General features: G+C 43.1%; 1 protein-coding gene across 1 annotated transcript in view; it reads left to right on the plus strand.

The window, feature by feature from the left end:
- LOC308308231 (1-phosphatidylinositol 4,5-bisphosphate phosphodiesterase delta-4-like) overlaps positions 1–13,492 on the plus strand; it is a 30,382-nt gene continuing 16,890 nt past the window's right edge. The window contains exons 1-7 of the mRNA XM_080753596.1: positions 1–315; positions 4,032–4,082; positions 5,221–5,379; positions 6,537–6,765; positions 8,467–8,596; positions 9,340–9,571; positions 12,195–12,396. Of these exons, the coding sequence (XP_080609722.1) occupies positions 4,064–4,082; positions 5,221–5,379; positions 6,537–6,765; positions 8,467–8,596; positions 9,340–9,571; positions 12,195–12,396 (971 nt within the window). The 5' untranslated portion in view covers positions 1–315; positions 4,032–4,063. The remainder of the gene's footprint in view (positions 316–4,031; positions 4,083–5,220; positions 5,380–6,536; positions 6,766–8,466; positions 8,597–9,339; positions 9,572–12,194; positions 12,397–13,492) is intronic.

The raw sequence follows: 13,492 nt of genomic DNA on the forward strand, positions 1-13,492 counted from the left end.
TTTCCCTGTCCCAGCCTGGTGGGGTGGAGAGAGGCTGAGCCAGATTTTCCTTTGGACGCTCCCAGTCTCCTAAGGCTTCGTGCTGGGATTGCAGTCCCCAGGCAGTACTCCCAATGTCTGGAGATCAGCATAGGACCAACCAGACACCCACACCTCTCTGCCTGGACCACCTTGTAGGCCAGCCTAAAACAGGGTGATACCCCCAGTCATTTTTGAGGCACTCTCTGGGAGAGTTCTTTCTCTCACAGCATAGCATTCTCTGGAAATCTTTGCAACACTTCCATGCTCAGCCATAGTAAGATCCCTTCATTTTTGGTAAGTACTGTGTACGACTCTTTCCCCTTACAAACATACGGTATGTCCAAAGTTTGGGTTTGAATCTTTTTCAGGTTTTAGCAGTGACACAATGACTGCCTCTGTGTTTCTTCTGTTGATGGGGTTGTCCTTAAAACGTGTGCTTGCTGTTTTTGATTCCGTCTCATATTTCACTCTCTGGTTCCAATTAGTTGAGAGAAAACCTTGCTTGCTTCATAGGGCTGGATCATACTTATCATTATTGAGTTTACTGGACCAGGCATGCTACTTGTTACAATCTTTGATATTCTCCCACGGCAAAGAAATAGCCTTATTAAAGAACCAGGGCACCATATAATAATACTCACATCACACAGAACAAAAGTAACATTCCATATCGTGCAACACAGAAATGAATGAAAGCGTATATAGGGCTTTACAGCCACAAGCCACTCCTGGTGGATTACTTGTTTATTCTGAATATTTACATTCAGTGCTGTGATGTGAGTGTGTGTCTATGTGTCTGTGGTTAGTGAAGTACATGTCAATACATAGGCTAGCCCTGCGTGACTCATCTCCCCTAAGGCAAGTGTCCAGGGGACTTCATCATTGTCCTCAAAATAACTCCACATACAATTTGGCTGTGTGGTCTGAAAACATTTGATTTGGCCTGGCCAGAGGAGCAGGGTGTGTTTAATTTCTCTAGTGCATAACTGAATTATTGCCAAAGAGAGACAAGAGCCTCAGTATTACACTTTCACTTGACTGAAAGAGACACCAAGTAGAAGAGCGGCACACTTATACTTAAAAGAACATAGTCCATAAAGGGAGGGGTGATGTGTTGGCCAGCCGCAGTTGTGGTGTTAGAACAAATCATAAAATGATGAATATGTTCCGTCTATCATTTGCCACACTGGCAGAGTTGCATTATGGTGGAAAAGTTTAGCAATTCTCACATAAAGTGACCTGTGTGTGTGTGTGTGTGTGTGTGTGTGTGTGTGTGTGTGTGTGTGTAGCGCGCGCGCGTGTGTGTGTGTGTGTGTGTGTGTGTGTGTGAGAGAGAGAGGTGGGGGGCTGCAAGGAGTGGGTTATTAGGCTATCTGAGGTTATTAGGAGCAGCCCCCAGAACCCCCCCACACACACGCACACAGACACAACCGCATGCGTGTAGGAGGGACAATGAGAGGAAAGGATTGGTGCCAGACAGGAACTCATGGATACAGGCATCACAGGCCACAGGAAGACTTTCTTTTTAGGAGGCATTTCATTCTTGGTCACCCACAAACCTTTTTCAGATAGCCAAATCTATGTTGCTGTTATCTTTTTCCAGCTGAGTTTAGTATGTTCCTGAGAAGTGTTTCCATCGAGATAATTCAGTATTATGTTCTAACATGCATTGGTCCTAATAGATCAGCTGGGAAACAATGCTGCCAGAGTTGGGGGATTGAATCCTATATATTAGGCTACCCATTATAAAATAAATACACAGAATGTTGCAACACTAATGCTATTACAAGATAGATACATTAGGCCTATCCTGTATAATCCGTTGAATAAATCCCTTGCATTTACTCAAATGTTAATCCATGAAACGTAAAATGCATTTAAACCACTTAAACCCTCCAAAGACAAAGTTCCCTTGACCCGAGTTGTCTCTGTATTTGGTCTGCTCTTTGACTTGGTAGCTGATCTAGCTCACAACACTGCGGCTTTGTGTTGCATCCCCCCAGAATAGAGATACTATGGGTTAAAATAAAAACACCCATTATTTCCAAGTAAAATGTATTATAACAGATTAAACTAAATTGAGATCTAGATCATGAGCCTGTCCAACATCTTCTAATTCCTATAAACCTTGATTTTTCGGCATTGTTCTGTTGGACCGGGTAGATACTGCTGATTGTCTGTGATTTTCTTCAGTGAGTCAGCAATCCTGACCACATCAGATGCCAAAAGATAGCCCATTCTCATTCAGATTAATGAGTGAGACCACTTGAGTGTGTGTGTGTGTGTGTGTGTGTGTGTGTGTGTGTGTGTGTGTGTGTGTGTGTGTGTGTTTGCGCGCGCGCGTGCGTGTGTGTGCGCGCGCGTGTGTGTGCAGAGAGAGAGAGAGACTATAAATCATTGTGTAGCCCTGCACTGTCTGCATTGAGTAACCTCAATACATGAACACGGTTTCACTCCCTTCAAAGTTCAATTGTACATATTTTGTTTTGATTGTATTGTATTGATTGATTGATCGTATATTGTGTACATTTATGCTTTGGCAGAAGTATGTTCGAGAGAGAGAGAGAGAGAGAGAGAGAGAGAGAGAGAGAGAGAGAGACGAAATCTATGAATGTGATGGTCTGGCTGAATCCCAAACTGAATTCCTGTGGGGAAACCTGTGTGAGAGATCTGAAAGTGAAAGTTCTCCATCCCTTCATCGTTTATATTATTGATGTGGGTTCCCTTGAGCAGGACAGAGGGCAGTAAGTGAAGCCAGTAGAGAGGGACTCAGTTGAAGTCTGTAGGCTACTCTGTAGCCTTTTACATGGCTGCATTTGACTCACATTGCCATTGGCTGTGTAGCTAATTACAGTATGTGTGATTTACGCAGTATAGCCTTCCACCCCCCCCCCCCCCCCATTCAAATGATTTGTGATCTTTAAAAAAAAAAGAACGGCAACTGTGGGTAGTGTGAGCGGACTGTTGTATCTTAGTTGGCAGATAGACGGAGAAAGAATGAAGCTAAAGACCAGCCGAATGTATGTTTGTTTTATTTATTCTTTCAAGTGGCTAATAATGATGACCCTTTGGGCACCGTCATGTTGTAGTAGCGTTAATAATGCATTTGTTTACCGGGTACGGATAACGTTTGGCTAACTGACGCAATGTCACTATCGTGCTAACGTTTAACGTTAGCTCCTCCTCGAGTCCGACACCTCAGAGATTGAATGAAGCTGTTAATTTTTTGTGAAAATGAGTTTAAATATATTCTTCCGAGATTCAGGCAGTAAATCACACACAGCGCGTCGGTCGCATGTTCATGCATGCAACGCCTTGTGAGCTTCGGCGAGCGAGCGACACCTTCGTACGGCGAGGAATATGTCAGTGGCGTTATTGAGTGTCTACTCTACTCAATACTGAAAGATAAAAAAATACTCTGTTACAACTACAAGTAGGCTAAAAGTCTGGTATTAACTCATTATGCTGTTTATGCAGAACCTACCATTTCACAATTTTTGAAATGTTTAAAATGTATAAATCTCTAAGTGGTCAATGTTATGTAATAATATGGTCAAAATCTAAAAAGTATATTTAGTCTTTAAATAATTGTTGTGTAGTAAAAGTAGCCTAGCCTAGGCCTATATTGCCTCTGAATTAAAATGTTGTGGAGTGGTAAAAGTAGTCTACTGAAAATTGGAAATACTTAATTTAAGTAAAAGTACCATAAAATTGTACAAAGTATATTTACTTTACAGTGGAAGGAATACAGTTGTGTTGGAATAATGCTGTTACTGACTGTGTAGATGACCACAGTTGATCTGAATAGATGCATGATGCCATGCTGTTTCAATATCTGGGTAGGAGAGAAAAATCATCCTTCCTATTGAGTGATGATGCTAACCGCTCCTACATCTGGCTTTGTGTGTATGTTCGTCTGTTTTTCGGTCACTTCACGAAATTAACTCATAAAAGGCACCCGTCACTTCACACTTGGTGTTTGTGTGTGTGTGTTTTTTTTTTTTTGGCAGCAAATTCCTGTAGGCACGAGTGAAGAATAGCAATGGATCCGCAAAGTTCAGGTGAGTAGGCCTGAATCCTATTATTGATGACAGGTTCGTACAGTTAGGTGCACATGGACTCTATACCAGGGGCTCCGATACCGTGAGTTCTGTTTCTCTCGAGCACCCAGCCGCAATGAGGAACACCGTGTTCCTCATTGCGGCTGGGTGCTCGAGAGAAACAGAACTCACGGTATCGGAGCCCCTGGTATAGAGTCCATGAACACCCAGCCGAGCACAGTTGCGGTTGGCCAGATTTACATTACAATTACAGTAGCTCACCCATTCGCTCGGACAACCTGTCCACTCATTGGTGGGGAACGCCCCGTTGTAGCCCGTTGTAGCCCGTAGTGTTCACGCTCAAGTCGGGTTTAGCACCCAGTGGCATGCAGAAAAGCATACTCTACAACAGGGGTCTTCAACGTTTTCAGGCCAGGGACCCCTTAGCTGAGAGAAAGATGAAGCAGGGACCCACCACAACATTTTCAGAGATTGTTTCAGACACAATTGCATTGTTTGACAGCACAATCATCAGTGTATTTTGGATTCATGACCACAGATATTTAACCACTTGAACCATCAATACTTAACAAACTTGACCTTTCACTCTGTACTTAGTCTGCTCTTTTTCCCCTCTACACCAAACCTTTGCCAAGAATAGACGATCTACAAGCTCATAACAACACCTCGCAGCTTTTGAGCTTGTAGATCTGCTATTTTTGGCTAAAGTTCTCAGAATATGGACATTATAGGGTTCAAGTGGTAGATATAAAAATGGAGAAAAAAGGTTTCTATCACTCAAAGATTTGGAGGGCCCCCTGTAGTAACTCTGAGGACCCCCTAGGGGTCTCTGACCTCCTGTTGAAGACCCCTGCTCTACAATAACAGATTTTACTAGTGTTGTCAATAATGATCAAATGTCTGTTCCTACAAAAATACAGCAATAATATATTGAAAGAAATGGGTTTTTAGGCATACTTTACTTTTTGGATTCCAGACAAACATGGTTGTATATAAAGTAATTTAAAACCGCAGTTAATCAGATCACACTCACTTCACGCAGTGAATCATATCTTAAGCAAATTCTATATGTTCAGTTTTGTGACATGCAAATAATGTCATGCAATTTAACACAGTGATTGATTATCTGACTGCCCAGGTCTGCAAGATGATGAAGACCTCAGGGTGATGATGGCGGGGTCGACCCTGAGGAAGGTCAAGTCACGTTCCTGGAAGAAGCAAAGACATTTCCGTCTCCTTGAAGACAGGACGACGATCTGGTACAAGTCCAGGTGGGCAGGAAGGGGCCACTCCACCTGTGAGTACACCTGCCGTGTTATTTATGTGTATCTTGTGTTCTGTACTGCCATATTGACCACTCTCATAACATAATGTCTCCTCAGAAATGAATATCACTCACTATATTATGAAAATGGATTAATTATTTGATAATAGCTAATATAATGCCAAAGACAAATGTCCATTTTATGTAAAAATTGAAGGGCAATAAAGTTTTCTAATCTTGTCTTATACATCCACCCATCCATCTCCTTCCGCTCATCCGGAATCGGGTCACGGATGTAACAGTTCCAGAAGACAATCCCAGAGTTCCCTTTAATATCTCTCTGTTGGGTGGAAACCCCATATGTCCAAAACTGTTACTTTCCAGGACTCAAAAACAGTAAAACAGTAAAAAACATGATCAAGTAGGGCATTCATTTACAAATTAAAACCAGTAAAAACTCTATATTGTGAACAGACTATTGTCCAGGCACTTGTCGTTTATCAAAGGGAGATAATACACATACACACAGCCTAGGCTTACTGGATTTAGACACAAAGACAAGGAGAAGATATCCTTTGAGCAAGGCAGCAACCGTGACAGCCATGTTTTACATGCAGAGTTCCTTCTGCAGCAATAAGGCCATCCGGGGTTACTCGGTGGGACTTCAGTTTGTGCAAATCCATCAAAATCTACTGTCTGTACCTGTAGTAACCCTTTAGGACAGGGGTTTAGTGTCGCGCTATGAGCTTGTAGATCTGCTATTTTTGAGAAACGGAAAAAACTGACGATTATTTCATTTTTTAAAAGAAAACAATGATTCTCTATGACCTCATGCACACCGGCTCCGAATTTGCTATGCGGCAGGTGGCTGCGGCTGTGCATTCTTTCCCAATCGAACACAGTTCGATTTGTGCATCTTGTCGCATGCGGTAAAAACTCATTGACTCCTTGTATGACTCCTTTTCGGATCCGCAGTGTGGATTCCGCACAGCCTTGCACACCAAATCCAATGCGTTTTAATCATGCAGCAAACGAGAAAAAAAAGAAGAAAACGCCAAGGTCCTGTGTGCAAAGCCTTTTAGAAGACATTTTGTAGAATCGGGTCCTCGGGTCTTAAATGGGTTTTAACATGAAAAAGTTTGAGAAGCACTGACTGATCTATTCCATTGCCATGCTGCTCATGCTCTCAGTCTCAGTGAGTGACGTGGAGGCGGTGCGGGAGGGACACCAGTCGGAGCTGCTGATGAGCATCGCCGAGGAGTTCCCCGCGGAACACTGCTTCACCCTGGTGTTCCACGGCCGCCAAGGAAACCTGGACCTGGTGGCCGACTCGCCCGGGGAGGCGCGGGCCTGGGTCCGTGGCGTACGCAAGCTGATCCACAAGGCCGAAAATATGGACGAGAAAGAGAGGCTCGGCCAGTATCCTTCGAGGTGTTCACTGTTCAGCAAGCGTGTGTGTATGTGTGTGTGTGTGTGTGTGTGCGTGTGCGTGTGCGTGTGTGTGTGTGTGTGTGTGTGTGTGTGTGTGTGTGTGTGTGTGTGTGTGTGTGTCAATGTACAAGTGCTGTGTGTTTTATTCGGGTCTGTTCTCAAGGGATGAATTTATTGATTTGAATTGATTGCTATCGATTACAGACAACAATTAACATAAATATTAAGTAAGTAAGCCTTGATGCACAAGTACATCCCTCAGCCATGATGTAGATAAGCACACACCCTGGACGCTATTATGTCGCAGGGACTTACTGTACCCCCGATCCAACCCTTGATGCCGAGTGCCAACTAAGCAGGGAGGCATTGGGTCCCTTTTACAGTCTTTGGTGTGACCTCACTTGGGATCAAATCGCGTCCTCTCAGGGCGATCACTATAACAACAAGGACAAAGATAAATAAATGCATAAATATTGAATTGAATACACACAGCAGTACATACATGAATACACATAATTAGAATACAATATAGTGTGTGGGTATTGGGGGTCTGCCCTTGTATTGTTTGCTGAGAAAGGAAATGCTATAAGGACTATTATGATCATGATTTTGTTAAGGGGCTTATGACCTGAAGGTAAAGGTTATTGATTGTGTGGGGAGAGAGTGGGGTTACTGGGGATGGAGTTTGTTTTCTTCAGGGTGTGGGCTTTATGGATGGAGGAGATGGTGTTGTATTATGCTGGCTGTGGTGGTGATGGTTTTCATAAAGCAAAACAGAAACACCTTCTGTTGATGATACTGACACTGTAAAAGATCAGTGCTGCATTTAAATGGAAGAGTATAATATCAAGGCATGTTCACTTGTCTTAGTATAAGTCTTATTGAATTCAACTATAACTCTGATAACTAAAGAGAGACATATTACATTTTACATTAACCCTTCTTGTGCCTATCCCGAACAAGTTCGGCTTTTTTTCAATACAATACAATATTTTTTTGCTATTTTACTTACCCTGAGCTGCTTGTAGAGATGTGGGTGGTCCTGGCTCGTCCTACGCTTTCCAACGACCGAGTCTAGATGGTCCGACGATTGATTCCATTGCAAATGGTTTAGAATAAAGTTTAGAGCCCCCCCAAAAAAACTCAATCTATACTGTCGGCGGCGTGACGTATTCCGGGGTGCCGATCCCGATCTAGTCCGGCTTTTTTAATAAAATTAATTAATTAATCGGAGGCCTCAACGAAGCCCCGGTCTAAATTTCCATCCAGGCCCGGGGCCGCGATTCTGTTTACATCGGCCCGCGAGAGGGTAACGCCGCCGCATCGCGCCGCCAAATCCAATACAAACTCACATCTTTGAAGCTCATTTTCTCTGAACTGTGTTCGAAGCGGAAACGTTTTATTTACGGCTAAATCGCCGAAAATCGATCTTCTTAATGAGTGTTAGCCTATAGCAATCTTGTAGCCATTTTCTGCCGGGTCTTTTTCATCACATGCACAAACGTGAACACGCACGTCACTGCTACGTGAGTCCCTGTATGTTGCAACGCTCGTCTATGAGAGGGACCCTGGCCACTCAACAGACTTTGGCGCCCCCAAGTGGCCCGGCACCAGATGAGTTAAAAACAAACAAAAGTACAGGGCGATTGAAGCACACATTGGAGTTAGGTGACCTTAACCACCCTTCAGGTGGGTGGAGGACTGGTTTAAGAAGGCTGACAAGAACAAAGATGGGCGGATGAACTTCAAGGAGGTGCGCAAACTGCTGAAGATGATGAACACGGACATGGACGAGAACCACGCTTTGCACCTCTTCACGGTAAGCTCCTCACACCCAATGTTTTCGGTACCCCGAAATGTAGAGCCTGAGACACTGCTGCCCCCAGATGTCGCTTTGCGTTGTGAGCTTGTACAATAAAAAATCTAACACTAAAAAAAAGAAAAGAAAAAAAAGAAATCAACAGGTGGCAGTTCCCCGATGTGGTGTGGAAGGAACGTGTAATGACATGTTACCGTTATTCCAACCAGTTCCTTTCCCCTCCATCAGGCGCCCCGGCTGGCCAGGGGGAGGCAGTATAGAGACCAGGATTACTGCATGTTTTTTTTTGTGAGGGTACCTACCCTAGGGGACACGTGGTGAACATGCAAACTCCACACAGAAAAGCCCTTTCGCCAACCCCACCGAGGGTATGGGCACTGAACGGTCTCATTGTCTTAATGGGTTAACTTACCTTGATCCACAGATGTTTCCATGTCAGTGGTGCTCAAACCTTTTCATGTGAAGGACCCCCAAAATGAAGATATGTATTTGGCCACCGACCTCCATCTCAAAATATTTAGTTCCAAAATTTGAGTTGCAAATGTTCACTTAAAAAATACATACATTCAAAGATTTGCACATTTTCACTACTTTTCAAAAATCGCAGATCTACAAGCTTGCAGAGCTTGTATATCTGCTATTTTTCAATAGCTAAAGTATAAAATAATAAAGTCCCCTCCACCGTGGGCCCTAGTAACTCAGTCCCACTCCCCCCCCCCTCCCTTGTGACGCCCCTGCCACAGATGGCTGACAAGTCAGAGACGGACTCCCTAGAGATGGAGGAGTTTGTGCAGTTCTACAGGCTGCTGACCCAGAGGGACGAGGTGTTCAAGGTGTTCCAGGACTTCTCAGGGGACGGAGAGAGGCTGACCCTGGACGAGCTGCAGTGCTTCCTCACCCAGGAGCAGAAGGAAGGGCAGCGCGGCGCCGAGTACGCCCAGGAGCTCATCCACCTCTACGAACCCTCGGATATAGGTAAACGTTGTGCGGTTGTTGTAGTTTTGAACAGTGGTGGAAAAAGTACTCGGATGTTTTACTTAAGTAAAAAGTATCAATACGGCACTATAGAAATACTCAGTTAAAGCTATACTGTGTAAGTTGCTAAACTAGTGGTCAGTCGCGGTATTGCTTTTTTCGATGTGATTGGCCAACGTATACACAACGTATACAGATGATGCAGATTACGTCATTTTGCCGGGAAATCCCGCCCGTCACTGCTAACAGAGTGGGTGTTCTAAAACTTTAGCGATTTAATAGTTAGGACAATTTTAAGATTTGTTTTATAAAAAAAGTTACATGGTATAACTTTAAGTAAAGGCATGTTTTCACTACAGTTCCGGAATTTTTCCTGCAAAATAATTAGCATAATCATTTTCAACTTGCCGGGAGTTTTGTTTTTTGGGTGTTTTCACATGAGCAAAAATGCTGGCATAGCCATAAAATACATCGTTTTCACTAAAGCATTGTCGCGGTATGAAAGACTTTGAAAGTCCGTGTTGCCAGACTTTGCGAGAGAAATAAGCAACCAGATGTACGAAAATAAGCCCCAAAAAGTGATATTATCTAGGCCACACGAGCAATTTAAAACTATAAGCATCGCCACATCAGCTACTTCACAATTACCGATCTAAAAGATCACAACAAATAAAACGCAACCAGAAACGATCAATATATACAAGCAACTTTACGGAAATCAAGACCATAGTCGCTTATAATTAGCAGACATGGCAACGGCCATCCATACATCCATCAACTGCACCAGTGTGCGCACCACACTGTCTGGCTGCTTGCTCGAGCAGCAGCGAGTCGTTGTCTGTCTCTCTTTTTCTCTCTCACCAATGGATTTAACAAGTTACAAGAAATATTCTTCATGAAACAACACATATCATGTGAACCTTATGTGTCACATAAGAAAGGATCGCTTATGCAACGTGTTGCACATGTGGGATTGTGGGCTTGTAGATTAGCTATTTTTTCTTCACGCGTCACCGTAAACGATGGATGATGACCAGACTCGTACGACGCATTCTGCTCAGCTCAGCAAAACACTTTTAATCACACAACGACGAGAAACTATTAACTAATGATGCAGCTCTTTGAGTTGGTAGCTTCCAACTTTCATCACAGCATAGGCCTAATGAGCGCATTGCGTCCCAATCAGACAAAACATAGGCTATAAAATAAAATAAGTTTGAACCATGAAATGATCTTGCAAGAGATTGTATTTCTCAGCACCCGCGGCCGTAGGCTGGAGAAAGAAATAGACTTCTGTCTTCTGTGTTTGGCTTAATATAGGCCTACATTCGAATGCAATATGGATTCTCTAGCCTAATAATTAATCCCTTTATGCAAGGTGAAGCTTTCAGTCCCAATTACAATGCTTTAACTGTTAATATTGGCTCCTTGCATGCACCTGCTTGTCCGAAAAAAGTAAAAATCACGGTATGCCGTTTTCACTGTGGGGAAATTTGTATTCTCCCAGTACTTTGAGCAAAAAATACTAGGTATTTTCCCGTCAAATTTTGGACCCCAAAACTAACGGAAGACAAAATAAGTGGCCGTTTTCACATGGCGTGAATTTCAAAATTGCCGTCATTTTGGAAAAAACTTCCAGAAGTTTGACTCAGTGAAAACGGGGCTTAAAAGTCTGGAATTCAAAATGTACTTGAGTAAAAGTATGAAAGTATTGGAATCAGAATATAATTAAAGTACCAAAAGTAAAAGTACAAAATGTTTGAAAATAGCAGATCTATAAGCTCACAGCGCGTCGCGATGTGACGCGTTGTGAGCTTGTAGATCGGCTATTTTCAAATAGCCAAGGTATAAAATAGTGCTAAAGTGGATTAATGTATGTTTTATAATATAATCATTTATATCTGCAAAGTAACTAGTAACTAAAGTTTTCAAATAATTGTTGGGGAGTAAAATTACAATTACTGAAAGCTGGAAATACTCAAGTAAAGTGCAAATAGTATTTCGTTCTGAAAGTGGTTTCGATATATATGGGCAAGGACGTAATTAATTTGCAAGTGTGATCTGAGAATGCCAGAACATGCCCATATATGGGCATTCCCAGATATGCCCTTAATATTGTTGACACTGGGACAGGGATCTCCATATATGTGCATAAAACGGACAAGGATGTAATTAATCCGCGTTAGCTTAGAGTGTTGTAACCCTAACGCAGTGGTTCTCAACACCCCCCCCCCCCCCCCTCCCCCTCAAATGATTTTGGGGGGTCCCCACTCCCCAGATGATTAACTTAATGTGCAACACTGTTTTCTCACTCAACGGTAAACAAACCAACATAAAGTTTAAATGTATAGCACATTTCTAAAGTGACTTTTTAATACCTCTGAAATGACAAATAAAACATTGGCCAAATTGTCAAATATAGAGGAAGAAATTGTGAAAATAGACAATCTACATGCTCACAACGCCAATCGTGATATACAAAATGTAATGCCTCAACTCTTAGTGCTCGTCAGGGTGGGGGAGTACCCAGTTCAAATATGATTATTTTGGTGGGTCGTGGCCTGAAAAGGTTGAGAACCACTGCCCTAACGTGTCTTTATGACATCCTCTCTCTCCCGTGTAGCCAAGCAGCAGGGGGCCATGTCTCTGGATGGCTTCCAGGCGTACCTGTGCTCCAAGGATGGCTCCATCTTCAGAGCCGACTGTCGGGAGCGCCACCAGGACATGAGCCAGCCGCTGAGCCACTACTTCATCTCCTCCTCCCACAACACCTACCTCCTGGAGGACCAGCTCCGAGGGCAGAGCAGCCAGGAGGCATACATCCAGTAAGGCAGGAAGGGGTTCTACAAAGTGGGGTCCAAATTAGTCTCAAACTTGGGGTCGGGAGTCTCGGGACACCAAGTGGGGTCCCCAAATTATTTTGTGTGGTCCCTAGATCAGGGGTTCCCAAACATTTTTGTCTCAGGGTACCCCATAAATATATTTGCCAGACCCATGAAATGGGTAGGGCCTACATAAGCAAATGTCTGTCGGTCCGGGTTTTCTATATAAAGGGTATATATGATGATGACATGATGATGACATGCCTAGGCATGATGTCATAAATGATGATGACAGACAGGGGGTCTGGCACAACCAGGTTGACCTGGTCTAGTTTTTTTAATCCGAGGCACCCCTACATTATAATTTTCACTCCCAGCACCTTATATTCATAGCATACCTTGTATGTCCAAAACCGTTCATACAAGGTATCTTCAAACGGCCGTCGATGACGTCATCGACGGCAGCAAATCTGGATAGCCTGTTTTGAGAACCCGTGGGATACTTTTAACCTTCGCCTTCTCAAAACCAGAGAAAGACACAACGGTCAGAAATGGGACTTTGTGAGGATAGAAGGTGCTAGTGGGACCCCAAAAAAAGGTTTTAAAATAGGAAAAGTGAAATTTCATGGTGTATCACCTTTAAGGACTTTCAAGACCGTTTTAATAACGAACTGTCAAATGTTAAGTAGGCAAGAGGAGAACATTGTGAAAATAGCGCGAGGCATTGTGAGCATGTAGATCTGCTATTTTCACAATATTTATCTGTGGAACCGAGTCACATTAAATGTAATACTACAATTCCAAGTGCTTGTCAGGGTGGGGGTCACCCTGTTTGTTTCGGGGGTCACGGTGTGCATGCGTTTGTGTGTGTGTTTGGGCATTAATCAAAAAGTCGACTCAGTCGAATTCATTACACAAGTCGACTCGCACCAGGGAAAGTCGAAAGTTGAGGAAAAAAGAAGAATTTATTTTTTGTGTATTTTTCTATCATTATAGATTCTCTCCTTTTACAACTGTTTTGTCAATGAAATGAATCACATTAGCACAGGGAGTTTTCACTCCGCCATTAATTAACTAACCTATAATATTAACATCAAAA

Source organism: Nannobrachium achirus, assembly GCF_963921795.1.
Source record: "Nannobrachium achirus genome assembly, chromosome: 22".
Taxonomy (NCBI): Eukaryota; Metazoa; Chordata; class Actinopteri; order Myctophiformes; family Myctophidae; genus Nannobrachium; species Nannobrachium achirus.